The sequence below is a fragment of the Sturnira hondurensis genome, unplaced genomic scaffold, assembly GCF_014824575.4.
Source record: "Sturnira hondurensis isolate 20B ecotype Veracruz unplaced genomic scaffold, ASM1482457v3 Scaffold0010128, whole genome shotgun sequence".
NCBI lineage: Eukaryota > Metazoa > Chordata > Mammalia > Chiroptera > Phyllostomidae > Sturnira > Sturnira hondurensis.
In genome coordinates this window covers 26,562,457-26,588,930 of record NW_028082759.1, presented here as the reverse complement: position 1 = coordinate 26,588,930, position 26,474 = coordinate 26,562,457, and the positions used below count along the sequence as shown (strand labels likewise).

Genomic DNA, 26,474 nt, shown 5'->3' with positions numbered 1-26,474 from the left:
CAGTTATTCACTGATTGTTTGATAACTCTGTTATTCTGTTAGATTGTGAGCTCTGTGCAGCCAAGAACTTTGTCCACCCCATGTCCTCAGTGCCTGGCGTAGTGTCTGCTACACACTAGTCACAGAGTGAAGGTTTGGCGACTGACTGAGGGACCTGTGGAGGGCTGTTTGAAATGACATCTGCAGTCTGGTGAGATAATCTGGCTCCTGAGTGCCCGATAAGTCTGAAGTTAGTCCCGGGGGCAGTGGATGTCGAGATGCGTTTCTAAGTCAGTCTCCGAGGAGGGAGGACGGGCGCTGAAACTGTGGAGGGCGGCGTTCGGGGGTCTGTGTGCTCTCAGCAGGGGGCAAAACGGAGCCGTCTTGAGAATCAGGCCAGTGGACGGATGTGAATGTGATCTCCACGGGTGGCAGGGAAGACGCGGCGGCATTTGGAGCAGCCCGCGGTTTGTCACATCCCCGTGCTTGGTGAATGTGCAGGGCAGGGCGGGGAAGAGAAGAAAACGTAGGCTACTGCTGACGACCGCTACGCCGGTGAGGTTACTGTCACCAGGGAGCGTTAATTGTGAGGCCGTCCCCCAGGACACTTTGCTGCCACTGCTCGGCAGACGGCATGAGAGACCCGGTGCTCACAGGAAGGCTGACTTTCCTTTCAGTCTCTCATAATTTCGAAATACGGTCTTTTTTTAAAGATTTGATTTATTTTTACAGAGAAGGGAGGTAGAAAGAAAGGGAGAGAAACATCAGTGTGTGGGTGCCTCTCACGCCCCCCAGCTGGGGACCTGGCCCACAACCCAGGCCTGTGCCTGGACTAGGAATCGAACCGAACCAGCGACCTCTCGGTTTGTAGGCTGCTACTCAACCCACTGAGCCACCGTGGCCAGGGCAAAACATGCTCATTTTATTTTGTACTCAGTACTGTTAATCTTAGCTCTGTGTAATGCTTCGTGTGTTTAGATAGGTTCAGTTTGTCTGATGAGAGGAGGAGAATCAATGTGCTGGGATGTTGTTTCGTCGTTGCAAAGTAACGTGAATCAGATATGCCTCGTGGTTTTCTTTCATTGACTTAGTTTTTCACTACGAAAGAGCTGTTTTTCTGATTATTAAGGAACATTAATATTAGAGCTCTATGATTATGGTGTATGTCTGCAATTCTATATAAAGTTCGTGGCAGGTTAACATTTCATGAAGTATTTTATGGATTTTTGCTGAAAAGAAGAATGTTGCGTACTCATCTACTCCATCCGTGTGTCTCCCAGATACTGTGCAGCTGCTGCGTTTCATGCCTTGCTGGGTATTGGCCATAAATGTGGCTCAATTCCCATCCCAAAGCAGCGTATCGTTTGGGAGAAAATCAGACTGTAAAACAGATGGATACTATGATGCTAAGTGCCGGTAACTGGCAGCGGGAAGCGCTGGGAGAAGCAGAGGAAAGAGCTCACCAGGTGTGAGGCCCGGGGGCAGGGTGGGTGGGGTGGAGATGTCGGCACCTCATTTTCAGAAGCATCGCCAGCTGGGCTGGGTGCTGCCCCGGGCAGTGTGTGCGTGTTCTCCCGAGGGCTCCTCTCCTGTCCTTGTATTCTTGGGAACAGCGATGGAATACCTGGTTGCTATTATGTGGCTCGGAAGTGGAAACGTGACCTAATGTCCTAGAGCCCGATGGTGGACCGGCTCCGAATTTCAACTCAGAATCTGTGATGCGCAAAGGAAAGCTCAGATGTCCAGTTGCGAATGGGCTCAGTTCCTCATGAAATTGAAAGCCATTTTTTAAATAATGAAAACTATTAGCTATTCCATAAAACATCGTGTTTTTAAGTTAGCGCTCACACTGTCTGGATCCTCAGAAGGTTTGGTGTGGAGCCTGTGGGAGCGAGGAGGGTCAGAGTGGTGGTTTCTCCGGGGCCTGGGAAGTGCGCTCACGTGGTCTGGTGGCTGGAGGATGTGTATTTCCTCCAAAAGAGAGCATGTCCTTAACCTCCATTACCAAATAATTCAAAAATAATTTTCCTTTCCTCTTGGCAGATGACAAAATTCCTAAAAAGTTCCAGAACTCCCTCGTTCAACTTGGACTCAGCACTATGAAGTCTGCAAATATATGTATAGGTCGACCAGTGCTGCTGACCAGTTTACATGGAAAACAGGAGGTACGAGTCCTGGTCGTTTCCTTGGTTCGGAAAGACCTGAGGGTTTTCGATTGTAACGAATACGATTTTCAACACGAAAACCTGCGTTTTAAAGACCCTTGCCCCACGTCAGTTGTCCCCTCTGCGGCCCGGCCACAGCGGGAGCGTGGTGGCTGCGCATCACGGTGGGGGCGAGACCTACGCTGTTGTCCTCACACTCCCAGTCTGTCACTGGTCCCCACAAAAACACTGTTTGGGGGGGAAGGCCATGTCTTTTTTATATAGTACCTGACTGCCCTTCCTGTTTGAAACCTCGCTTCTCCTTGCCGCCTTTTTTTGGCAACTTGGCTTGTTTCTTGTTTGTTGCGGCCCTGCCTCCGCTTCATGTCTCGGTGCCCTCGCATCTCCTAGCGCCCTCTGCAGGGGCTTTGAGTCTCTTCCCTGCCGATGTTGCACCTCCCAATCTGTTCATTGTGTTGGGCTTAGACTTTTAAGAATGCTGCGCAGTGTCTTGTGGAAGAAAAGACACTAAGTGTGTGGGCTCAGCCCACTGTCTGGAGCTTAACATTCACTTGATTAGGTCCGGGTTCCCCTGGAGCTCTGGTGCCAACGCCCCCCCCCCCCATTTCCTAGATGGAGCTTGCGCTCCAGGCTGGCTGCCCGACAGGTGTCTTCCCAGCAGGGTCTTATCTCACTGTCTTTTCACCTGCAACACCTGTCTCTTTCCCACCTCTCACGTCTCCCACCATTTCCCCTGTGGGGTCATTCCTCGTCTTCACGAAAAGATGCAATACTTATAAAAACTCTCTCATAACTTGTGTCAGGTGGTAGCATTTCTGGCCAATGCGTGTACTTGGCTGGACTTCATAATCGCTGATGTTCTGTGGGTGGTAATTTTCTGGTGTTTTTTTCCTGTGTCCTGGGCAGGTCTACACCGCCTGGCCTGTGTCCGGCTTTCCTGGAGGCAAGGTGGGCCTGAGCGAGATAGCCCAGAAGAACGTGGGTGTCCGAGTCGGCGACACCATCTGCGTCCAGCCTCTGCTGGGTGCCGTGCTGCAGGCCGAGGAGATGGACGTGGCGCTCAGGTCTGGCTCTTCCTTTGGTGGCTGAGTCGGCGCTGTCCACCCAATATTGTAGGAATATTTGCAGAAATATGATAATGAGAGTCACAAGTGTGAACCACACAAGGAATTTCCTATTTTTAAAAAGTAAAGAGAAACATGTGAAATCAGTTATAATTTTATGTTTGATTTAATCAGTATGTGTTAAATCTTATTTTAACTTATAACTGAAAACTAATAATAAGATATTTTCGTTCTGTTTTTCACACTAAGTCTTCCAAATGCAGTGTGTGTTGCAGTTGTGGCGCGTCTCAGTTTGGACTGGCCCCCTGTGTTGTGTGGCCAGCGGCCTCCTGCGTCAGCACAAGTTGGACGGGTGCTGTGTGGCTCAGGGCCGCGGGCTCTAGTGCCCGAGAGTGGAGTGTGCCCTGAGGCTTCAGGCGGGAGGAGGTGTTGCTGACGGGGTTGGACCGTGCTCTTCGTCTGGGTCCACAGTGCGCTCAGGGCTGCTTGTCTCTTCGCAGCTCTGAGGAAGGGCAGGGTCCCTGGGAGTAGGCAGGGAGCACGTTTTAATCGAGACTGCTCCGCAAAGTACCTGATTGCGTATTTTAACTCACTGATTACTCAGTCTAGTGAAACAGTTATTCCCATCAAATTTTTAAATGGCCCCTCACCAAAGACTAGTTGTTTGAATCAGCCTGTTAGTATAGTTAAAGCATGTCTCCCAACCTCTAGAACATTCTGTATCTAATAGGGTTTTGACTAGTTTGCATGTAAAAATCTTAAAGAGCATCTTTTGATACTTTATTTTTTAAGTTTTATTTATTGATTTGAAAGTGACAGATGTTGATTTGTTGTTCACTTATTTTTTTAAAGATTTTATTTATTTCTAGACAGGGGAAGGGAGGGAGGAAGAGAGGGAGAGAAACATCATTGGTGGTTGCCTCTCACATACCCACAACTGGGGACCTGGCCTGCAACCCAGGCATGTGCCCTGATTGGGAATGGAACTGCGATCCTTTGGTCCACAGGCCCGCGCTCAATCCACTGAGCTACACCAGCCAAGGCAAAACAACAACAAAAACCCACAAATCTTATGTCTTAAATGTGGCAGTAAGCAGAGCTTAGATAAGAGACTTACTTTCCAGTAAGAAAAATCAGTGACTTTAATCGGCTGTTAAAGCCTTCAGTTGTACTATAGCTGAGACATTTCATTAGTGAGTTTAGGGCTCCTTCTAGTGGAAATGATTTTATCTGCACCCATTCTTTTTTAAAAGCAAAACTGGTTGAGTGTTTTTTACTGTTCTTGTACATCAGGGGTGTCAGCCTCCTTTTCCCCGGGGGCCACATGAGCCAGGAGTGCCTTCAGCTTGCCGCTCCCGCTGCGCTGTCCCCTGCCATCTGCAGTCGCCGTCCCCTGGGTGTCTGTGGTGAGGGACGCCGCAGGTGGCTGGATCAGTGTTGTGTGGCTCCGACATTTTGCCTCCTCTGTGCCCGTCTCGGATGGAAGTGACTTGGCAGTGACTGGGGGGGTCACCAGCACCTTAGCCAGTAGGTGAACCTGCACGCAGGGAGTAGCAGACAGAGGACACAGGCCGACGATTGGTTTTGTTCCTGAGAAAGTGGAGGGTGTGGCTTCGACCTGGCCCAGGTGGTACACCTGGCTCTGCTGATACACCTGTCACTGAGCCCAACTCTCCTTTTCTGATACCGTAGGCCCCGTGGGCTGCTTCCACAGGGGGACGGAGCACATGCATGTGTTCTGAGAGCCCCCGAGGACACGTGTCCGTGCAGGTGGCCTGGTTTTTAGGTGGCTGGTTTTCTGTACTCAAGCGGCCTTCCTGACATGTGCCGGTAGTCAGAATAGGGTTCTCATTTTTCCAGGTGTGCCCTTTCTCCAGAATAAACTTCCTTTGTATTGTTCTTCTGATTTTATACCTCTTCAGATAATGTATCATATAGAATTTGTTTTTTCTGAAAGATAATTTATAAATTCTACAAGAGGAATGAAGTAAGCTTCTAATAAAAGCTTCTTGCCAACTAGGCAAGTTTGGTAAGGGAAGTGAAGGCCAGCGTTTTTCAAATGTTCTTGACTGACACCCAATAAAAAATAAACGTTTTTTGTTGTGATTTGCTGTACATACACGTATGCAGCATATACACACAGAGTGCACATGCACACGTGTGTACCTGTGTGTAACGAAACACTGTTCTGTAGAGCAGCATTTGCTCGTTCTGCGTGTGATGTGCTCCGACATTCTGTACTTCATTTTGAAAGGGCTGGGTGGGACTGACAAACGGTTGCACGGCCCGCTGGCGGGTAGTCCCCTGTAGTTGGAAGAAGACTGATTTAGGCCTCTAGGGCATCAAACTACAAATGAGATTTTCACGGCTACAAGAACTATCTGAGAATTGTAAATCAGTCCAAAACTGAAAATCCTTTCCAGGTTGTGAACTGCTTATGCTTCTGATTATGTCTACATTACAACCATGTATGTGTTAGTTTATGTTTAATCTTCTGTTGTACTTAATTTTTACTTATGTTTTCCTCACCCTCACCCTTTACAGTGAGAGGAATGTGGATGTCAGCGAGGAGCAACTGGTTGATTGTCTTCTGAGAAAACTAGGTGAGACATATTTTAAACAGATCTTTAAGAAGCAAGGCACAGCAAGTAAAGTGGTATGTTTTTGAGGTCTTGTAAACTTAATATTCTCACATTAGCGTAGAGAACATTCTTGATGAATTAGTGTCCTTTTGAGACAGGGATGTGTCCCCGCCCCCAGTTAATTGATTGGCAGTTGAGCGGCAGAGGGTACGCTCTGTGGACCCAGCCCTGGGGGGCGAGACTCTGAGCCCTTGAACTCGTGCTCTTCCCGTGAGGAATGTCGTCCTGCTGTGTTGGCTCAACTGTGCCAGTTTAGTGTAGTTCGTTATCAAATGTAGGCTGCCTGTCTGTTACTGCAGGTGGGCGAATCTTTGCCGTCTCAGAGACCCGTCTTGCTTTTCACGGATCTCCAGATAGTGCCCCCTCGTAGGGGAATAGCAGGGCCTTAGTTTTATGGCATTTATTTTATTAATACTCCTGTCTTTGATTTAGTCTTTCCAGTCAGATAGTTTTTGTGATAGAGGAAACAAAGGGCTATTTACACATTCGATGGGTGGAAAACTGTGCTAACATACACGTTCAACAAATTGTTTTGCAGATGGCAAGATTGTTTTGCCGGGCAACTTCCTGTACATTACATTCTATGGACGACCGTGCAAGTTGCAGGTGCTGCAGGTGAGAGGGGCAGATGGCGTGGTGCTGCGGCAGCCGAGGAGTGACTCTGACACGGAAGCCCAGGGAGTGGCCTCTGAACAGGCTGGCGCCGAAGCCAGCGCCCTGGATCTGCCCTTACAGCTAAGCCAGCTGGATCTGGGCGAGGCCCGGGGCCCACCATCAGGCAGTACTCCCTGCAAACCAGTAGATGACAGAACGAAAAATAAAGCTGGTGACATTTTGTCGGATGTCATACAGAGTCCTGGTGACAGCAGTGGGCTTGGGCTCGAGGAGGTCACAGCCCCTGAATGTAGCTTTGCGTCTTCTGGAGAAGGAAACGAGGGCCTTGCCTCTGAAGAGGGTGTGCCGGAGTCAGCCAGTCTGGGAGCACAGTGCCACACTGATACATTTTATTTCATCTCTGCAAGCACCAGAGTCAACTTGATAAAAGGTCACACAAATTCGAAGGAGCAAGAGGACCAATTCAGAGTGACTTATGACATGATAGGAGGCTTAAATGGCCAGCTGAAAGCAATCAGAGAGATCATTGAACTGCCTCTCAAGCAGCTCGAACTATTCAAGAGTTACGGTAAGGTTTCTTCAGTGGATGGCACCCAAAGTGTTCAGTTCAAACTGAGAAGCTCATTCCACTTCTCAAGTGATTGCTCATCCTTTTGCCTGCGTTTCTTTCCTGCGCAGTGGGTGTGGTAGGAGGTGTGGCTTGCTGCGGGAGGTGCTAGTTAAGAGCTCTCTTCGCGCTGGTCTCCTAGGCTGTGGCCGGCCAGCTGTGGCCTCGTCTCCCTTCATCGCTCGCTGCCCAGGGGTCTGTGCTGGATCTGCAGTGCGCGTGTTGTCAGGGTCGGCGGTGATGCCTAGAGGAGTAGCCGAGCACGGATACACGTCTCGGTCAGGAAATGGAGCTGTGTGTGGGCGTGTGCGCTGCAGCACGTGGTCACCGAGCGGCTCGGTGCCTGGGAATCTCAGGGCTGCTTCTCTGTGGTCGCTGCCCAGTCCTCTGCACGTGTTTGGTGCATAGCATCTCCGTCTCTGCTTTTTCTTTGTCATGGATCTTCATATATCCATGTAAAATGAACCCTCAGACTGACGTTTGGTAGGGTGCATACCTGTTTCAGGATGGCTGGTTGGATGAAAATTGGGATGGGTGGCTACATCGTGCCCTTGTGGTTGTCTGGACGTTGTTTTGGTAATGTGGGGAGGGGCGTGGCAGTGTCGGGCCCCTGCGCCTGGACAGGGTGGGACTATAGAGAAACAGTTACTGCTGTTGCTCAGGGTTTGGCCCAGTCGGTACACCTTCCTGGGCAGAATAGAGAAGGTCTGACTCTTACTGTGGCTTTGCGATGTGAGGTAGGTTTAGATTTTCAACTTGTGTTTTAAGCCATGTGATAGCACTTACAAGAGACCTAGCAGCGGTGAATTCAGTGAGCTTTCGTTTCCCCGTAGGAATCCCTCCGCCTAGAGGAGTGCTACTCTACGGGCCCCCCGGGACCGGGAAGACCATGATTGCCAGGGCCATCGCCCACGAGGTCGGGGCCTACGTGTCCGTGATAAATGGCCCGGAAATTGTGAGCAAGTAGGTGCACACTCCAGTGGGATAAACGGTGTTACTGAGTCTGCTTCTTAAGTGTGTTTTTAGGGCTCCATCAAAGATTTAGTTTAGTTCCGGGTGGATTACTCAGTCAGCTGAGCTCTTCAATGGCTGCAGATGAGGCATGACTGCCTTTTTACATATCTCGAAAAACCACAATGAAGTTCCGGAAACTAAAAACTGACATGATGATGATAAACTCTGCCTGTGCCATTATTACTTGGTAATAATAAATAGAACAAAATTTCACAGATCATATTTACCACTGAGCCCCAGTTACAAGGATTTGGAGAGTGGGACAAATATCTGGAGTGAAACACACAGAGTCCTTGTGGCAGAGATTTGAATTCTGTAAGGTAATCCAAACGGGTCTGCGACCTATTTTTTGAGGAGTTCTGGCTCTTAAACAACTAGAACAATGTTTGGTCTCAGGTTCGTCACATCATTGTAGCATTTACTTTACAAAGGCAAGTGGGTGATGGTTATAGTCCAGTGAAAACATCGTACCTCAGTATAGCGTGCTTTTTTCTTTTAAAGAAAAAGTACACTTTCTTTGGGTTATTCCTTCTTAATCTTTGTTGTAGTAGGTGAGTGGGAGTATCTTTTCAATTAGAAAAATATTTTGGATCAAATGTAGCTGAAACAAAAAACCGAAATACATGAACTATCTGTAGCTCGAAAAACTGTTTGTCTTCACGTGCATTTGCAGTTGTGATAAAATTTGTCATCGTTCACACAGACCTGTTCTGCAGCATCGAGACTCTGGTCTCGATCATGTCTTTGTTATTCCCACACTTAATCATTTCCTGGTGTGGTATGATTCTTAATGTGCCATATTCCTAATCTGCCCACATGCGTACTTTCCTGGGCTTCAGTATTTTACTGAAACTAAAGGGAAAGAAGAGGATCTGGGTCATCAACCAGCACGTGGCCTGAGTGTAGACTGGGGAGCAGCCCGCACCCGAGCCACAGTGTCGAGCCGCCTTTCAAACCCCCTTCTCGTAAATGTTTGCCTTTGCAGCGTGGGGCCTTATGCAGTCGTGACGTATTACGCTTTACGTGGCCGACAGCACCTAACCTATTAGCTTATTGGTTAGGGTATTTTTATTTATCTTTTACCATTTTTAACTGTTTACCAAAACAGTTATATTCCTTAATGGGAATCTTGATTTTAGAGCTTTTATTTCTTAGTAAAGAGTGGCTTAGCTTATGCGGTTAACTTGTCTCTTCGAGACATTGAGTAATTCATACTTTAAATACAGAGTTGAGTTGACTCTCCTTCTTACTGTATGAGACCCCTGTGCCACCTTCTATCTGGTTATTATTTGTATTCACCATCCATTATTATTTGTGCTAACAAAGCCGCCCTATTTTTTATTTTAGTGACTTCTGCCAGGATCACGTTCCATGTGTTATTCTTCAGTGCTTGCCCAGATAGAAATAACTATATGTGTAAATATTGTATAAAGACATAATTATTAGGAGTAATAACATACTCAAGTGGGACACCTCCCCTACTACATAAACAATTAAACTTGCATTAAACCTAAAAAGAAAACAACTGTTTGTCTGGAATGTTGGCTGCAGACTTGACAGTAACTTAAAATTATTTATTTTTCTTTACAAATACAGGTTCTACACCGGGTAGAAAATAAACTTTGCCTTTGCAAATAGTATAATAAGACTAAACTCTCACAATAGTTGCAAGTACACAATTTACCTTAAAACATTAAAAATGTACAAATTTAACAACACATAGTATCTTTACTATATGCAACTTAATACCTAATAAAAATAACTTCCACTCTCGTGGCACCTTCATAAGACTGTTTCGTGAAAGAAGTGGATTGAGAGGCGCTCTGCTGAGAAAGAGCGAAAGTGGGCGGAGCTCTGAGAGGATGCCGCCCACTGCATGGTCTGGTTGCCGCTGCGGTCGTGTCCTCGCTGCTGTGGTTTAAAACGGGGAACGTGGCGCGCGTTCGTGAAGTCTGCCGTGGACTCCGTCCTGGTAACCAGCACTGTGAACCCCACTGAGATGCTCTCTCCCGTGACGGTGCCCCTCACTCGGCAGCTGCCGGAGGCCCTTTTCATTCTCTTGGGTTGCGTGTAGATGGCCAGCATCAGCCTCACAAAGCGAAAGGGTCATCAGTCCGAAAGCCATGACGGGTCCTTGGGTTTGTGGAGGCCCAGGTGCTGAAGGCATCCTGACTAATGATGATTTATTACCAGCTGGGGGTCACCTCTGCTCAACGCCAGAGATGCTCTGCGTAAATGTGGTTTAAAACAAATGGTTGCCTAGTATTCTGTCTGGATGTTTTATATGGTGAAATGTAAATTTTTAATGCATGTACAAGTTGTTTGGAAAATAATTTTTGAAAGCAACTTTAAGGATTCTGGAACTACTGGGAAAGTCAGATGAGCTTTTATAGAAAAGGCTTTGAAAACAATGAGTTGATCCTTAACTGTGTTGTGTTTGTTACAGATTCTATGGGGAGACTGAAGCCAGGCTGCGTCAGATATTTGCCGAAGCCACTCTGCGGTACTGTGTGTTCCCAGATGTCTGAGATTAGTAGTTAGGATGTGTGGTCAGAGCAGAGGTGCCAGCACTTGACGTGAAGCGAGAGGGAATAGTACAGAACCAACAGTGGTGGTGGCACCAGGACAGATTGTAAATCTAGTGACTTTCTGTCTGATGCTTCACTCGTTCTATCTAATGCTGTTCTGAAAGTTTGATAAATGAGTCACTAAATTACTAGGTAGCAAAAGGTACAAACTTCAAGTTATTAAAGCAATAAGTCGTGGGGATGTAATGTACAGGATGGTAACTATAGTTAAATTAACAAAACTGGGTTGCATATTTGAAGCTTGTAAAATTAGTAGATCATGTAAGAGCTCATCACAAGAAAAAGACTGTCGTGACTACACATGGTGATAACTTCACCATAATATCACAAAAATACAGATATTAAACTGTTATGTCGTATTCCTGGAACTAATGTAATGTTACATGGCAGTCATATCTCAATTTTTTAAAATTACATATGGCAAAAGCGTGGAGACAGTGCTGCTTGAATGCCGCGTGGCTCCGCTGGAGCAGAGACGTGTATGGTGCGCTGCATTTTGGGCGCCAGGCGTGGTTGGCACACAGCTCCCTTGTGGACTGCGCTGCCCTTCGTGCTTGAAATTTTAATTGCATTTTGCTTCACAGGGACAGATACTCTGCTCTGTGACAGTTTCTGTTGATTATTCCTCAAATAAGGCTACCATGTCACATTGTAAGGAGCATTAGAGTATGATTTATAACTTGGTCTAATGTAATATTGTAATATGGTCGTGTCTCTCCTATTGTTTGGGTATTTAACTTACCATAATTACTGGTATCTTATCAGAAGAGCTTCAATTTTTGAAGATTTTTTCCCAGTAATAGGATAGTTGAAATAAGGAGTCTGTATTCCTAACACTGATGTTGTAAGCGCCAGAGTGTTCATTATTGTTTAGTGTATTTTTGCTATTGTTTTGTTCCTGGTGGTTGAGGTTCCCCTTATGAGAGAATTCACATCTTTTAATGGGAGCGTTGACCATCTTGAAAGTTCTTTATTTAATATGTAAAAAAAAAAAAAAGAGCCCTGGCTGGTGTAGCTCAGTGGATGAGCGCGGGCCTGCGAACCACAGGATCGCGGTTCGATTCCCAGTCAGGGCACATGCCTGGGTTGCAGGCCAGTTCCCAGCAGGGGACTCATGAGAGGCAACCATACATTGATATTTCTCTCCTTCCCTTCCCCTCTAAAGGTAAATAAATAAAATCTTTAAAAAAAAGAGAGAGAAAAGGTTTCTACTTTCTCTCCCTTGGACTTGAAACCTGCTCCTAGGGACAGCATCTCTAGCCTTGGCTGCGGGGTTAACCCAGGCCCGACGGCTCAGCGGGCACCAGTGGGCCTGCTCTGCCCGGGCGTGGCTCTGACCTCACGGGCAGTAGCCTGTTCTCGGTGCTCTTCGCTGAGGGCAGGTCCGCTGGCTTGTGATTTTGCTGAGTTGGTGATTTAGGCCAGAAGTAATCTGAGGCCTATGAGTTCAACATGCTTTTGCTTTTGTATTAGTATTAACGAAATCCTCCATGTCGTGTTTGATTTATAAAGTTAAAACCATGTAGTTTTAATTCTTTAATGGAAACGCCATGTATCAAATTTAAACATTAAGTGTATATTAGAGAAGTTATTTTTCTTCTTTGTTTTTAGGCACCCATCGATTATTTTTATTGATGAGCTGGACGCACTTTGCCCTAAAAGAGAAGGGACTCAGAATGAAGTGGAGAAGAGAGTCGTGGCTTCCCTCCTGACGCTGATGGATGGCATTGGTTCAGTGAGTACAGCGCAGTGTGGGCGCAGTTAGGGGGGGTCCATTCTCGGTCATTCGTGCATACACACTAGCACAACTGTCAAACGTGCCTTGAAGTTTGGGGTGTTCTAGGATAAGGGGAAATATTGGCCATCAAACTAGAGGAAGAGACCGTAAGATAATTTTCTGGGGCAGATTTCTTTGTAACTGCTAGGGCGGTATAACCTGGCATATTTTCCTACCATATAAAATAATATACAACAATGGGCCCTAGCTGGTGTGGCTCAGTGGATTGAGTGCCGGCCTGAGAACCAAGGGGTCACTGGTTCAGTTCCCAGTCAGGGCACATGCCTGGGTTGTACACCAGGTCCCTAGTAAGAGGCATGGGAGGGGCAGCCGCACACTGAGGTTTCTCTCCCTCTCTTTCTCCTTCCCTTTCCCTCTCTCTGGAAATGAATAAATAAAATCTCAAAGAAAGCAATATACAACAATGGGTTTCTTTTGTAATAAACATGTTACTAACTTATAAACCGGAAGCAAAAGTCAATAAGAAAGATTTAGTGGTTAAATTTGGGGGAATTTGCAGAGAAGTCTCATGAGGAAGTCTTACGCACATGTGGAAATGGACACTCTGGGGACAAGTGAGAGGAAAGGAAAGGAGAGCGCTGGAAAGTGTGTCTGCGTGGCGTTGGGAACGAATCCGCCTTATTGTGGCCTCCCCGACAAGGCGCGCGTGTGCTCTGAGGTTAATGAAGTCTGGGCTCTTCAGAGGGGGACACGCACTCCTGACGGTCCTGACCAGAAGGCGACACTTCCTGTGCACAGTTGTAAATAACTTATCTTTTACAATCATGTTAGAACCTGAGAAATTTTTAAAATTGCATATTAAAAACAGTGGACTATTAGAACTTATTAGTTTGTATAGCCTATTGGTAGAAATTGAACATGTGCAAATGATGTGAAGGTTTCTTATTGAGTCTTTCTCTGTTTTTGAAATCTTCATCCAAGGATATGTTTATTGATTTTAGAGGGAGGAAGGTCGGGGGGAACATTGATGTGAGAGAGAAACGTTGATTGGTTGTCTCCCGTATGCTCCCTGACCAGGGATCGAACTCACATCTTGGGTGTGTGCCCTGACTGGGCATTGAACCTGCAGCCCTTTGGTGTATGGGACGATGTACCCACTGACTGAGCCAGCTGGCCAGGGCGAGCCTCTGTTGTTTGCTGACAGTGCATTATAGTTTTAAGAATAACACAAGAGAAGGGTTGCTCTCTGGGGAAAGCTAGAGGGCCAGCTGGTTCTCAGTCTTGGGTCAGTACCTCGGTGCAGTCTGCAGGTCTTGGGTTCGGCTCTCCAGGGATGGGGCTAGAGAGTTCAGTGCTGGTGTTTTGGAGACGGTGGGGCTCTGGTGACTGACCCACAGTAATAACACTTGCACCTCTGATACGCTAACNTTTAAGAATAACACAAGAGAAGGGTTGCTCTCTGGGGAAAGCTAGAGGGCCAGCTGGTTCTCAGTCTTGGGTCAGTACCTCGGTGCAGTCTGCAGGTCTTGGGTTCGGCTCTCCAGGGATGGGGCTAGAGAGTTCAGTGCTGGTGTTTTGGAGACGGTGGGGCTCTGGTGACTGACCCACAGTATAACACTTGCACCTCTGATACGCTAACCAGGGTGCAGGTTTGTTTGTTTATGATGAGAAGTGGAATTGTTAAGCTGACCAAATACCTTTGTTTATGGATGACTCATTTCACCCAAAAGGCATGTATGTAAGGCAAGAAGCCGTATTATAATGCGGATTATAATCCCACCCAGGGGGCATTCAGGTGAAAGGCTCTGTGCTGGGGCATCTTAATCACTGAGGCACAGGGTCATTCTCTGCCCCTGGGCAGGCCTGCTGGGGACTGGGGTTGCCTTTGGGCTGTGACACTGATATTTTAGTGAAATTTAGTTGGGGGCCTGTACTTGTCTTCCGACTTCATTAAGACTCCTCCGTTTTCTGTTGGCACAGCCCGTGTGGCTGGGGAGGTTGGGCTTTCTCTGAAGCCCGTCTCAGCCGTGCCGGCTCTGTGAGCTCACACCTGGGCCTGCTGAGCAAAACGTGGGTTGTTCTCTTCGGTGGCTGACCGTGGTCCTCGGTCCTTATACTTTGTTCCAAATTTCGTTCTCAGTGGAAGTCCATGCATGGTCAAGGGTGGCTGGCACTCCGGTGTTGGGTATATTGCTGCCGGTGTTTCAGGAATTTAAAAATACATCAAAATAAAACAAAACAGCCCATATGTGAAGAAGATCACTTATTCTAGTGCCTTCTGTTTGAATAACCTGTAGGCCGTAATCTTTGCTTTCAAGTAAGGGAAAATGACAACTTAAGACATTTAAATTAAAATAACTATGTGCCAGTGTGTCATGTGTTAGTGTTCATAGGGATAGTGTGGGTAGGTGCTGGGTGTGGGAGAGACACGCTCACGGGGCGGGGGGTGAGCGTTGGAACACCTCCTGGGAGAGGGAGCGTCCAGGCTGAGCTTTGGGAACTGAGGGGTGGGAGGGAAAGCGCAAGGGCCCAGCAGCCCGGACCCTCGGGGCGCAGGTGCGTGTGTCTCTCTCATATACACATGTACGTAAGTATGTGTACGTATTTTACTTTTAGAAGAACGATTTGTTTTTATTTTGGTAGGAAGGAAGCGAAGGACAGGTGTTAGTCATCGGGGCCACAAATCGCCCGCATGCTTTGGACGCTGCTCTCCGCCGCCCGGGCCGGTTCGACAAAGAGATTGAGATCGGAGTCCCTAACGCTCAGGACCGGCTCGACATCCTTCGGAAACTCCTCCGAAAGGTGCCCCACGCCCTCACGGAAGCCGAGCTGCTGCAGATGGCCAACAGCGCGCACGGCTACGTCGGAGCCGACCTGAAAGCCCTGTGTAACGAGTCAGGTGAGAGCAGTGTGCCGCGTGGTCAGTCCGTGTCCGTGGGCTTCGCAGCCCTGGTCTATCTCATTTCCCAATGAAGACCGCTGATTCTTTCTAATTGTGAAATATATACTTATTGAGGGAAAAATCTAGGTAATTCAGGAGACTATAAACAAGAAAACCCACTCCTAACCCTCCCTCCTCAAACTGCCGCTCTCACAGCACACACCCCTCCCGGCCTCCCCAAGCCTGCGCACAGAGGTGCGGCCGGTGTGTTCACGGGGCGTGGGCGCACGCCCGGAGCTGTGAGGAGGCCCCTGCTCCTCTGGAGTAACATCCGGGCCCCTTCTCGGGTCGGGACAGACGTTCGGAGCAGAGGCTCTCACCTGGAGAATGCAGCAAGGTGATGGCCAGAGTGCTGCTCCTGAGTCTGTATCCGGGACGTCTGGGCTGGTGCCCGCAGGCGTCCGACAGGCTCCCAGCTGCTGCTGCTGCTCTGGGGACCACATTCAAGAGGCCAGGACACAAGACGTTGGTCCTTAAATCTCATTACGCGTCATGTTCACCTGGAAGCTACGTGCCCTCGCCCCGCCCCCAGTACCTAACTGAGGGAGGCGGTGGGGAACTGGAGTCAGGATTTGTGTTTCCCAAGTGACTGTGAGGCAGCCAGTCCCGCACTTGCCTGTGATTGCTTTGACTCTGACCTGGCCGTGGATCTCCCAGTGCAACCCCTGTGCGGGTCTGTTGTGGAGCTCGTTAGAAACCCAGTGCTGGGCCCCTGCTGCGGCTCTGGAGGTCTGGGTGGGGCGCAGGCGCTTCGCGTTTCTGTCAAGGTACAGGTGGTGTCCATGCTGCTGGCTGGGGACTGTGCTCCGAGAGCCGCTGATCTAGGCCAGACAGCGCTACGAGCTTTGAAGCTTCTCTGTGACTGATTGAAATGACTGGGTTAGATCTAGGGAATGCAGTTCTCGGGCTCCCTCCGCTGATTGNCTGGCCGTGGATCTCCTAGTGCAACCCCTGTGCGGGTCTGTTGTGGAGCTCATTAGAAACCCAGTGCTGGGCCCCTGCTGCGGCTCTGGAGGTCTGGGTGGGGCGCAGGCGCTTCGCGTTTCTGTCAAGGTACAGGTGGTGTCCATGCTGCTGGCTGGGGACTGTGCTCCGAGAGCCGCTGATCTAGGCCAGACAGCGCCACGAGCTTTGAAGCTTCTCTGTGACTGATTGAAATGACTGGGTTAGATCTAGGGAATGCAGTTCTCGGGTTCCCTCCGCTGATTGAGAGTTTCTTCCCAGAGTTCTTACGTGACAGCAATGTAACTGCCCCGAACTGTGTCATTTAACTCTCCTGCTCAGTGAGAAAGTGTGTGTCCACCTTTGTCCTGCAGGTATGTACCACGGTTTTGAATAAAACTTGAAAATGACAATTCTGAAAGGTAGAAAAGCCACAATTAAGGAAACAGTTAAGAATTAACACTTAAAAACAGAAATAAGCATATGTACATAAGGTTTCCCTAGAACATCCGCTTGCTTATGGCCCATGGACCTGTGTGTTGCCGGCGCTTTTGCGTATTGCCTGTCGGGTAGTTTTCCTGCTTCCTGGCTGCCTTCTAGTTGGGAAATTGCTCTTGTTAACCAAACGCGGTGCACAGGTCTGAGTGTCACATACAGTGAAGTGATTCTGAGTTTCACAAAACCTACGTGAACTGTGTCGCTGATTGTTTGTAAGATAGAGTCCCGGAGGTCCAAATCCCTGTGGCACGTGGTCTCGGGCAGGCTCGCCACCTCCCCACAGCCTGGCAGAGGGGCGCCGCCCCTCCCAGCGTGCTCACTCTCAGCCCCTCCAGTCTGTCCAGTGTTGCCGAGTGGTTTCCCTAACTCCCACCTTTGTCTCCGTAATGAGTGTGAGAGTTGGAAATCCTGCAGTCATGTTGCTTTCAACACCTGGATCTCTTACTGTATGAGCAGACACAATATTCATAGGGTTGGGCGTGAAACTTATTTTCAAATGTTGTTTCCTTTCTAATTAACTTCTGTGCTGGAGCTAGATTCGATACGTCGTGACCTGTCCAGAAAGCCCGGCGTTTGAGCTCCTCTTCGCAAAGCAGAGAGCAGCTGCGGTTTGCAGCGCTCTGTCTCAGCCGGACAAGCTGTTTACAGGTTCTGCTCTGACACGTCCTGACATCTAGTGACCGTGTTTGCGTTCCTCCTGGGATTAGGCTGCCTTCGTAATGAATTAGTTGCGTAGCCTTTTATTAATTCCCACAAAATTTATAATGTTTTAAATTAACAACCTAGATAAGCACACTACACTTTTTTGGAAAACATGAAATGTTAATTATGTAGCAGAGACATGAATTATATAAACTCAGCTGAATGTTTGAAGATGCTTAGCAACAGTGTTTTCCAAATACAGGGATTTATTATAAACTTGTCCTTCTAAGGCTGCCTGAGCCCTTTCAGGAGCGTGAACTGAGTAGAGCTGATTTTTCCGAGAGGTGGACTCAGACATTCTGTTTCCAGGGAGAGGACGTATTTGCTTCACTACTCTCTGAGCTTATCTGTAGCATTCTTGTTGATTACACATCATTTCATTGTGGTCATACCAAATACTTGGGCATTGATGAGACAGCGTCACCGAACAGGAAGAATGAAATTCACATTTAAACAATGATTTTACCGTTATTACACTCAGGTCGGTGTAGTCAGAAGGCTAAATCTAATGACTATAACATACCTTTTTTTTTTGAGATGGAAAATTTTACCTGTCTTACAGCAGAGTTCTGAGCTATTGATGGCTGTTAGTCCTCCATCCCACCCGTTAATAGCTTATTTTAGTGGGAATTTATGGTGGATCTGCTTTGTACAAAGTACTTAACTCTTACGAAAGGTTCTCTTTTTGACATTTTCCACCGTGTTTGGAATTCTTCCAGTGGTGTTTTCCAGGTTGGAATTAAAGTACCGATTTTGTGAAAATTCAGCATTTTTAGACAAAGTCCAGGGATGTGGTGGGGCCCGGTGGCAGGCTGTGGCGTAGGTTCACACAGTGGCACTGGCCTGTGTCAGCTGGCCGAGAGTCCGGGCAGCTGGGTGACCGCTCGCACCCGGCTTCCTCCCCTGCTGGACAGGGTGCCGCACCCTGTTAACAGTCCTCACGAGGTTTGAAAAGGGCAGTGGGTGTGGCTCGTTCAGGCCCTTGGTGAGTAGGGCCTTTCTTTTTAAAAAGTTTCGTATTTTTATATGTATTTACGCATTTGTAGAAGCTTATTTGAATTTTGGCAGTATTCCTGGTATTTTATGAAGCATTTGTGGTTATTTTAGTACAAGAGACATTGGGGAAATTTGGAGGAATTCTCTGCCTGGCTGGAGTAGTGGTTTTTACTAAGTCTGGATGGGTGAACATCTTGCTCATCAGTAAGAACATGTGGGCTGGGGACGGATGTGGCTTGTTGTGGGGGCCTCCCTGACAGATTTTCCTTCTGAACCAGAGTCACAGCCTCTCCCCCTCCCTGCCTCCCGTGTGACACACTTTGGAAAGCAGTGGCGGCCCCGGGTGGTGTGGCTCCGAGGGTTGGGTGCCCTCCCACAAAGGGAAGGTTGTGGGCCAGGCCCCCCGTCGGGGGTCTGGGGGAGGCAGCCAGTGGGGGTTTCTCTCCCTGTCTTTCTTCCTCCTTTCCCCTCTCTCAAAGTAAATACGTAGAATCTTAGAAACGAAACAAACATTCGGCGATTCAGAGCAGACCTGGCTCCTGTGATCAGCAGAGGTCACACTGGTGACCTTTAAATGGGAATAAAGCCAGCACCCCCGTGCCTCTTTGAGGGCCCCCTCCTTGTCCCTTTTCTGTGCATGCACAGTGGGGTTGGAACTCTCCAGGGATGCACTAAGTGACAGCACCTTGTCCGTACTTCATACTGAGTTGAGGGGGCATACAGACTCCATGTAAACAGAATTTTTCTGATGTTCTGATATTTTGAGGAAAGCACACTTTACAATGGGAGCCTTAGACTTCGTTGTGCTTGCCTGCAGACTTTGTACTTCAGTATATCATTAAGCAATTTCACGCTCCACCCTTAAAATTCAAATCTGAGATTCAGATGCTCATGTTTCCTGTTCCTTCTTCACACAGTTGTCCGCAGGCTAGGTAGTAATTCTGAAACAGCATTGTTATTCCTGGAATCGGTTGAAGTTCATTGTTTTTAATAAAGGAACTTAATTGCACTCTCAAAAAGAACATCATTATTTAGTGAGCGTCGGGTGTAAAATTGTGGGATGCCGTGTGATGCTGTGTGCATGCGGCAGGATGGTGCGTGTTGACTGGGTCCGGAGCAGATGGCATTGAAGAGCATGCGTCCGGAGTCAGGTCCAGGCGCAGCTGAGTCTGGGCAGTGCTGCAGGCTGGAGGGGCGGCTGGGCCCTGGAAGGGAGGGGTGCGGAGGCAGCAGGCTTGCCGGGGGCAGTTTGCCTTCTTTCATTGCCTCTTGTTTTCTATTCTCAACTCTTTAGAGCGTTGGAAAATAAAATAATGAAAACAAAATGACAACTTATTGTTTAATTAGCTACACCTGTTTCTTGTGTCAAAGATTTTTAAGAACAGGGAAGTATTGCTTCTGTTTTTGTTTACATTTTAAAAACTTTAAACATAACAAGGAAAGGACATGTCACAGAGTGCTTGCTCTAAGCTATATTTCTTGACGTACATGTGTCTATTTGCTTCTCTGGTTAATTGTTTACTTCTGCTTTAAAAATAATGTGTGTTTTTAAAAATTTAATTTCTTGGCATAGATTTGAGAGCATCCTCGTGAGGAGTGGCAGCTGGTTTTCCAGTAGTTTCTGCCCAGCATCGCGGGAGTGTAAAGCTGAAAACATAATTTAGAGAAAAGAGATTTAAACTTTCCATTGAATGAATGAGATAATTGGTGGCCAAAGAGGCACCTGGGCTGGAGGCAGGACAGCCCCGGGGCCTCTGTTTTCGCTCTGACACTCATTTAACATCTGGAGGCCTCGACCGACAGCTTGTTCTTCCTTCCTTTCTGACCGTCTGACATACTTTATCTCGTCACGTATCTACAAACGAATGACGAAAGTTGGGCTGAGGTTATTTAAAACATGTATCTTCATGTTTGTAAGAGTGAACTCTTTAAGCACTGGGGGTTTGTCTCGTGCCAGGACCTCGCGGTCTCAGGTGTCAGGTTCTTCTCGTCCCTGGGCCTTAGCCTGCTGTGCTCTCTGCCTGGAACACTCCTCTGCCTCTTTGGCCTTGACTCACAGGTTACTGGTTCAACATCTGTTCATTTTTTCAAGTCTAACTGCTTGACTGTGGAAGCACCTTTTAGTCTCTCCTCGTTTCTGAAATGAATGTACTAGTGATTTCGGCGACAGTGTCTTAAACCGCCACTAATGCCCCACTGCTGTGGACGTCCCTGCTGTGACGTGAGGGGAGACGAGCACCTCCTTGCCTTCCATCCTTTCTGCTCCCCTAACGTGTGCATTGCATGTGTCACTGTCCTCTGTGTAGTTCAGCTTGGGTAGCGCCCCACGGATTTTCCGGTTATGTCTTAACGAACTCCACACAACACGGCCACCTCTCATCTGGACATGTTAAGTTTTGTTGCGTTCCTCACAGCATTGATTTTTGTACTTTACTACTTGTTAATTTTTGAAAACTCAGGACTTCATGTTTTGCCTTTTCTGTCTCCCCGTGGACCCACTGCTCTCCTCCTGTTACCCTCAGAGACCTCAGGTTTTTTCCCCAGCTCTGCATCCTGTGTGCATTGAAAGCACAGAGGTTTTGTTGTTTTGTGAGTAGGTAGTTGTATCATAATACTGTATATCTTTTTAAAAACCATGTATTATTGCCTTCCCTTTCCAGACCCCTTCTTCAGAGGAAAATAATTGGTCTCTTTTATTGTTGATCTTTGTGCTTACACGACATAAATGTGGCTGGAAACTTATTAGGCCCCTCCCCTTGTTTTAGGTTTTAGCCCCGCAGTTCTGGGAAGAGTGAGGTGTCTGATCTAAATTAGACATATTGACGAGTATTGCCGTGTACTACTTGGGATCCGAAGAAGAGGAAGATTCTTCTGGCCTTTTGCTTCCGTTTATGGAAGATTCTTTGCAGGAGTTTCTTCGATTCCTTCCTCCCGCCATGCTGCTGTTCGATACAGCACAGCACCTTGTTACTGAAGTTTTACTTACTTAGTTTTCTGGGCTGCTGCACCATTTAGTATTTCACCCTTTTAAAAGAAATTCTCCGAACAGATTATGTTGATGAACCTTTATGGTCTTTTTTGCAGATGTTGTTTTATAGGTTTGATTTCACGCTTGTAAATTACCTACCTTTTCATATTTTGTGGTCTTTTCCCGGCCAAACTAAGCACATGGGGGTTTGCCTCCGTCCCCCCACATTCATCCACCTTCCTCTCCACCCCCCTGGCCGCCCCCCACCCCGACACACAAGCATGGCACGTTCGACATGCTCTGACACACGTGAGGTTTGGGCTTGTTTCTAGTGGTGATGGTTCAGTCTGTACTCGGCGGGTGGAAGGTGAATCCTGCGTTACTTTTCCCTTTGCAGGTCTCAGTGCCTTGCGGAGAGTCCTGAAGAGACAGCCTGGCCTCCCCGACAGCGAGGCGGCTGCGCTGGTGAGGGTCACGCTGAGTGATTTCCTGCAGGCGATGAATGAAGTCAGGCCCAGCGCCATGAGGGAGGTCGCCGTGGATGTTCCAAATGTGAGTCCTTTGCACCCCCTTGTAGGCCGCGCTGCGTTAAACTCTGAAAGACACGGGAGCTCCAGGGGAACTACTTTCCTAGGCTAAAATTTAAAAAAGAGTTTCAGTTAAAGTACTAATAACATGCCTTTGCCTCTGGACTTCTTATTAATATATGCAAACTAGAGCTACAAGTTTGGTAAGGTATTGGCCAAACATCTTGTAGGAAATACTCAGTTGGCAATTTGGAAATGCGGTTTTAGAATTCAAGAGAGAGCCAGGCTTCAGCGCTATGTACTATTAAAGCATGGCTGGGACCTCTGGGGCTGGGACTTGTGGGGCTGGGGGGTGGGGGTGCTGGGGAGATGCCTTTTCTGTGGGGATCCCCTGTTAATGTCCCCCATGTCCCAAGTGGGCCTGTTTTCAGGGGGGAAATGGCCTTATAATTGTCTCTGAATACATTAGTATTTCAAGAGAAGGAACGGTCTTTAATACACTACTACGTATTATGAAGTGTCAGAACAGCTGTTATGGAAGTTTGTTTGGTCACAGACCACGTGGAGCAGAGACTGTCCATTTTGCAGTGTGGTAGGTGGCAAAAAACAACCACACATTCTTCCCATCACCGTGTGTTTGCCCTTTGCACCTCACCTTTGTAGGTCCCACCGTAAAATAGAAGGAGTCAAGTTCTCGACCCTGGTATCTGTGCTTGGCTGTGGACCTCGAGAGTGTGCTTGGGAACGCTGGGGGCTTACCTTCCCACGGCTCTCAGTCCCTGCATCGGTCACTTGGGTCACTCAGTCACAGAGGAAGGATGTGCTGGTTCCTGGGGACGAGAGACCATGTAGGGTAGAGGTGAGCCCTCTCAGCTGAGCCCCTCCCAAGTCCAGCCCTCAGGCTGGGCCAGCGGTTGGACGGCCCACCAGACTAGCGTGCCCATTGGAGTTGGCCGGGGGTCGATGCCATAAGAGCCAGCCAGGACGCCCCCAGAGTTGTCTGAAGTAATAAATGTCTTTTGTTTGGAGCCACTAAATGTTGGGGCAGTTAGCAGAAGCTAAGTGATACAGACACTGGTTAACTTCTTACATAATAGAGCACAGTTGTTTCGTAAATTGAGGCTGGGAAGTGGTACCCTAGAGGCAGGAGCATCCCCAAGGACTCACTGCTAGTTTAGGCCAGTTAATGTAGTTTTGAGGTGGTTTTGAAACATTTTCAAGTTCACTGCTGAGCTTACAGCTCACCTTTGGGGTTTTTAGAAGCTCTGTTGCAGAACATGCTAATTTAGTAAGAACGATTTGACAAATGGGGTTATGAAATAATGAATGATTGATGTTGGGTTAGTAGAAACTTCTCATTTCTTTGGAATTTATGGTCTAAAGTTTGGGCACATTGGTATGAATACTTTATTTGCAGTATTTATCTGTATTTTATTGGCTACTTTTGCATAGTATAATGGGTCAGATAGATGCCATAACATGCCACATGTTTCAGATGATAGGGTCATAAATCAACGACACCATCCAGAAACACCTTACTGTTTTAAAACTGGAGGAACTGGGAAAACAGGCAGTGAGGTTTGACACGTGAAGTCGCTGCCAGTGGAGAGTGCGTCTCCACAGTGGTTGTCAGCTCCTGGGCCCGCTGAGCTGATTTATTCATCCCAGGAACTGGCCCCGTAACTGCAGTTTTAATTGCGCTAATGAAAGGGTTTTTCCTATATTTTCTTTTGATACAGTATTTACAGTGCATGGACTTGTGCCATTTTCCACTTGGCACTTTGTGGTCTGGCCTCGGGCCACGGTGTCCCGTGATGTGCTCACGGCCCGAGCCGGCACGGCGGGCCCGGGGCCAGGGGGTGGCGGGGCTGCTTTCTGTGCTCGCCTCGGGCTGTAAAAGGGCTCCCGAGAAGTCAACGTTTCTGTAATTGGGTTCCTGAACTTCACCCTCTGATTCCTGGCTACTGCATCTGCAAAAACATCTCCAAATTATTTCTGCAGAAAGTTTAGTGCTTATTTTGCTATAGAAAACGTGTTTGAAGTAGCTCGTTAATTGTGAGCATTTTAAAATAGTAAATTGAGCATTCAGTATCTTTTGAGAAAAGATTTTAGTGTGTGAAATTAAAACCTTGAAATCACACTAGCCTAGCTATATTTAAGTTTGAAAGAAATGTCTTAAGATGGGAATGTTGCCAGTTATAATATAATACATTATTAATTTCAGGAGACTGTAAGTGTTAGGCACTTACTTAAATTAATGTTTCCTTTTTTTGGACGCTCTGAAATGGTGATTATACCACTTGGTGTATTAAAAGTCAAATGTATTTTACAATTAATTGGTGATTAAAGTCAAACGTATTTCTTTACCACAGGAATTCTTAGAAGCCCTGAAAAGTCTGATATATAGTGAAAGTTCTGTGTGTCACCCAGAGGTAGTGGCTGTTAATATTTTCTTTCAGTAGATTTTTAAGATTTGTCTGTGTGCATATAGATATCTTAATGTAGTTAATCTTTGGGTATAGTTTTATATTCTGCTTTTTCCACTTAAAATTATGTGGTAGACGTTTTAGTTTAAAATTTATTAGCTGACATCTTTTTAATGACTGAATAACAGACTTATGTATATGAGCTGTAGTTGTTTTATCCTTCTATTCTCAAATATTTAGGTGTTTTACTTTCTTAAACAGTTATAAGCTTGTTTTTGTCCAATCTTTGCATTTATGAGACATAGAAGTCGAACTTCTATGGGCTAGGTTGAACATCTAGTTTTGTTTCCAGAAAGTTATTCTGACTTATAACCATGTGATAAAAATTTTCAGTGACAAAGAGCTTAAGCAAATCTTTTTTTTTTAAAGATTTTATTTATTTATTTTTAGAGGGGAAGGAGAGAGGGAGAGAGAAATGTCAATGTATGGTTGCTTCTCATGGGTCCCCTGCTGGGAACTGGCCTGCAACCCAGGCATGTGCCCTGACTGGGAATCAAATCGCGATCGCGTGGTTCGCAGGCCTGTGCTCAATCCACTGAGCTACACCAGCCAGGGCCTAAGCAAATCTTACTTTATTTTCACTTTAGTTCTTTTCTTTTTTACTTTCTACTAGAGTTTGTTTTCTTGACCGAAGAGGTACTCTTTCATTGTGAGGAATAATACTGAATGATATTTAGATGCATAGAGATTTTAAAAAGAAAATGAAAAATAACTATAATATGCTTTCTCTTTTCTATAAAAATGTTAAATTTTTAGAGAAAGGGTGTAGCTAGATGAGTTTTTAATAGATTTTAAGTTGTATGAGAGCAGTTTCTTTTTATTTCTATCCTTACTACTTAGCATATGACTAGTACATAAGAGATGGCCAGTCACCATTTGTTGAATGAATGTGTGATATAATTTTTCATGAAAAAACATATTAGATGGTTCATTTCAGATACATCTGAAAAAGTTTGTCATCTTTCTTCTACACCAAGGTACAATGTAGTTAGTCTATTTCCCACATGTAACATTCTTCAGATTTTCCATATTTTATAAAGCAGCTGATTTCTAGAGTGAATATTAGTCCTTATTATTTGTTCAGTGAATATAGCATTTCTGTAATTAAAATGCTTATAATAGTGCTAAGCTGTCTATTCTGGAAGGATATAGAATAGTCCTTTATATTTTTCCCAGAAACATGTTTTCTTAATGTATTAAAAATTCTTAGTAAGGTAAAGAAAAAATATGCTTTTAATATTTGTATTTGTATATTACCTTTGCAATAGGTCATTGCATACACGCCCCAGCCATTGTCACTGGTAAATAACATTCTTAACCAAATATGTACAAATTAATCCCTATCAAGTTTAATTCATTTATACATCTTAACCACCGCTCCCCGCCCCAGGCTTTGCCTATTTCATTTTATGTAGTTTTAGGTTGTCCCTTATTATTTAGAAATAATCCATCTTTATACTGTGATACTGATTTTGGATTACAGTTTTCCGAATTTGGACATTCGGTTCAGAATAAGCTAAAAGCCAATACAAAGATGGGGCTCTATTTTTATGTGAACCCGCTTTTGTAAAGTGGACTGCGACCAGAATCTCAGGACTAACTGTGTGGCCCCAAACCCACTTACAAACGTGGGCCCAGGTCCAACCTCCAGGTAGTGGGCGGTCTCCCCGAGTGAACACCGAGTGCTCATTTAATTAACGAGCATGTCGTTAGTTAAATGAGCACTGTCCACTCCCTTTTTAGGCAGTAGCAAACTTCTTAATTGTATAAATAACCAAAAGCCTGTCTGTTTCACTATTTACATATTCAAAATTTACTGATGTATTTTCATTTGGCACCTTTTCAGATGAGAGCAGATCAGCAGAATGTGACCAGCCAGCTGAATTTCACAGGATGAGCTCGTTAGCATTACTTTTCTGTGCAGAGATTTGAATTAAGTAGTTTAATTGACCATAATTACAGTTCATTCTTCATGTACCCCCAGGATAATTAGATGGAATTT

The 26,474-nt window shown here is 46.5% G+C and overlaps 1 protein-coding gene across 1 annotated transcript in view; it reads left to right on the top strand.

Annotated features, from left to right (window-relative positions):
- The window catches only part of AFG2A (AAA ATPase AFG2A), a 170,202-nt gene that overhangs the window by 1,712 nt on the left and 142,016 nt on the right, over positions 1-26,474 (top strand). The window contains exons 2-10 of the mRNA XM_037058578.1: positions 2,023-2,144; positions 3,051-3,208; positions 5,753-5,811; positions 6,389-7,033; positions 7,906-8,035; positions 10,533-10,589; positions 12,286-12,409; positions 15,056-15,311; positions 21,857-22,011. Coding sequence (XP_036914473.1) covers positions 2,023-2,144; positions 3,051-3,208; positions 5,753-5,811; positions 6,389-7,033; positions 7,906-8,035; positions 10,533-10,589; positions 12,286-12,409; positions 15,056-15,311; positions 21,857-22,011 — 1,706 coding nt within the window. The remainder of the gene's footprint in view (positions 1-2,022; positions 2,145-3,050; positions 3,209-5,752; positions 5,812-6,388; positions 7,034-7,905; positions 8,036-10,532; positions 10,590-12,285; positions 12,410-15,055; positions 15,312-21,856; positions 22,012-26,474) is intronic.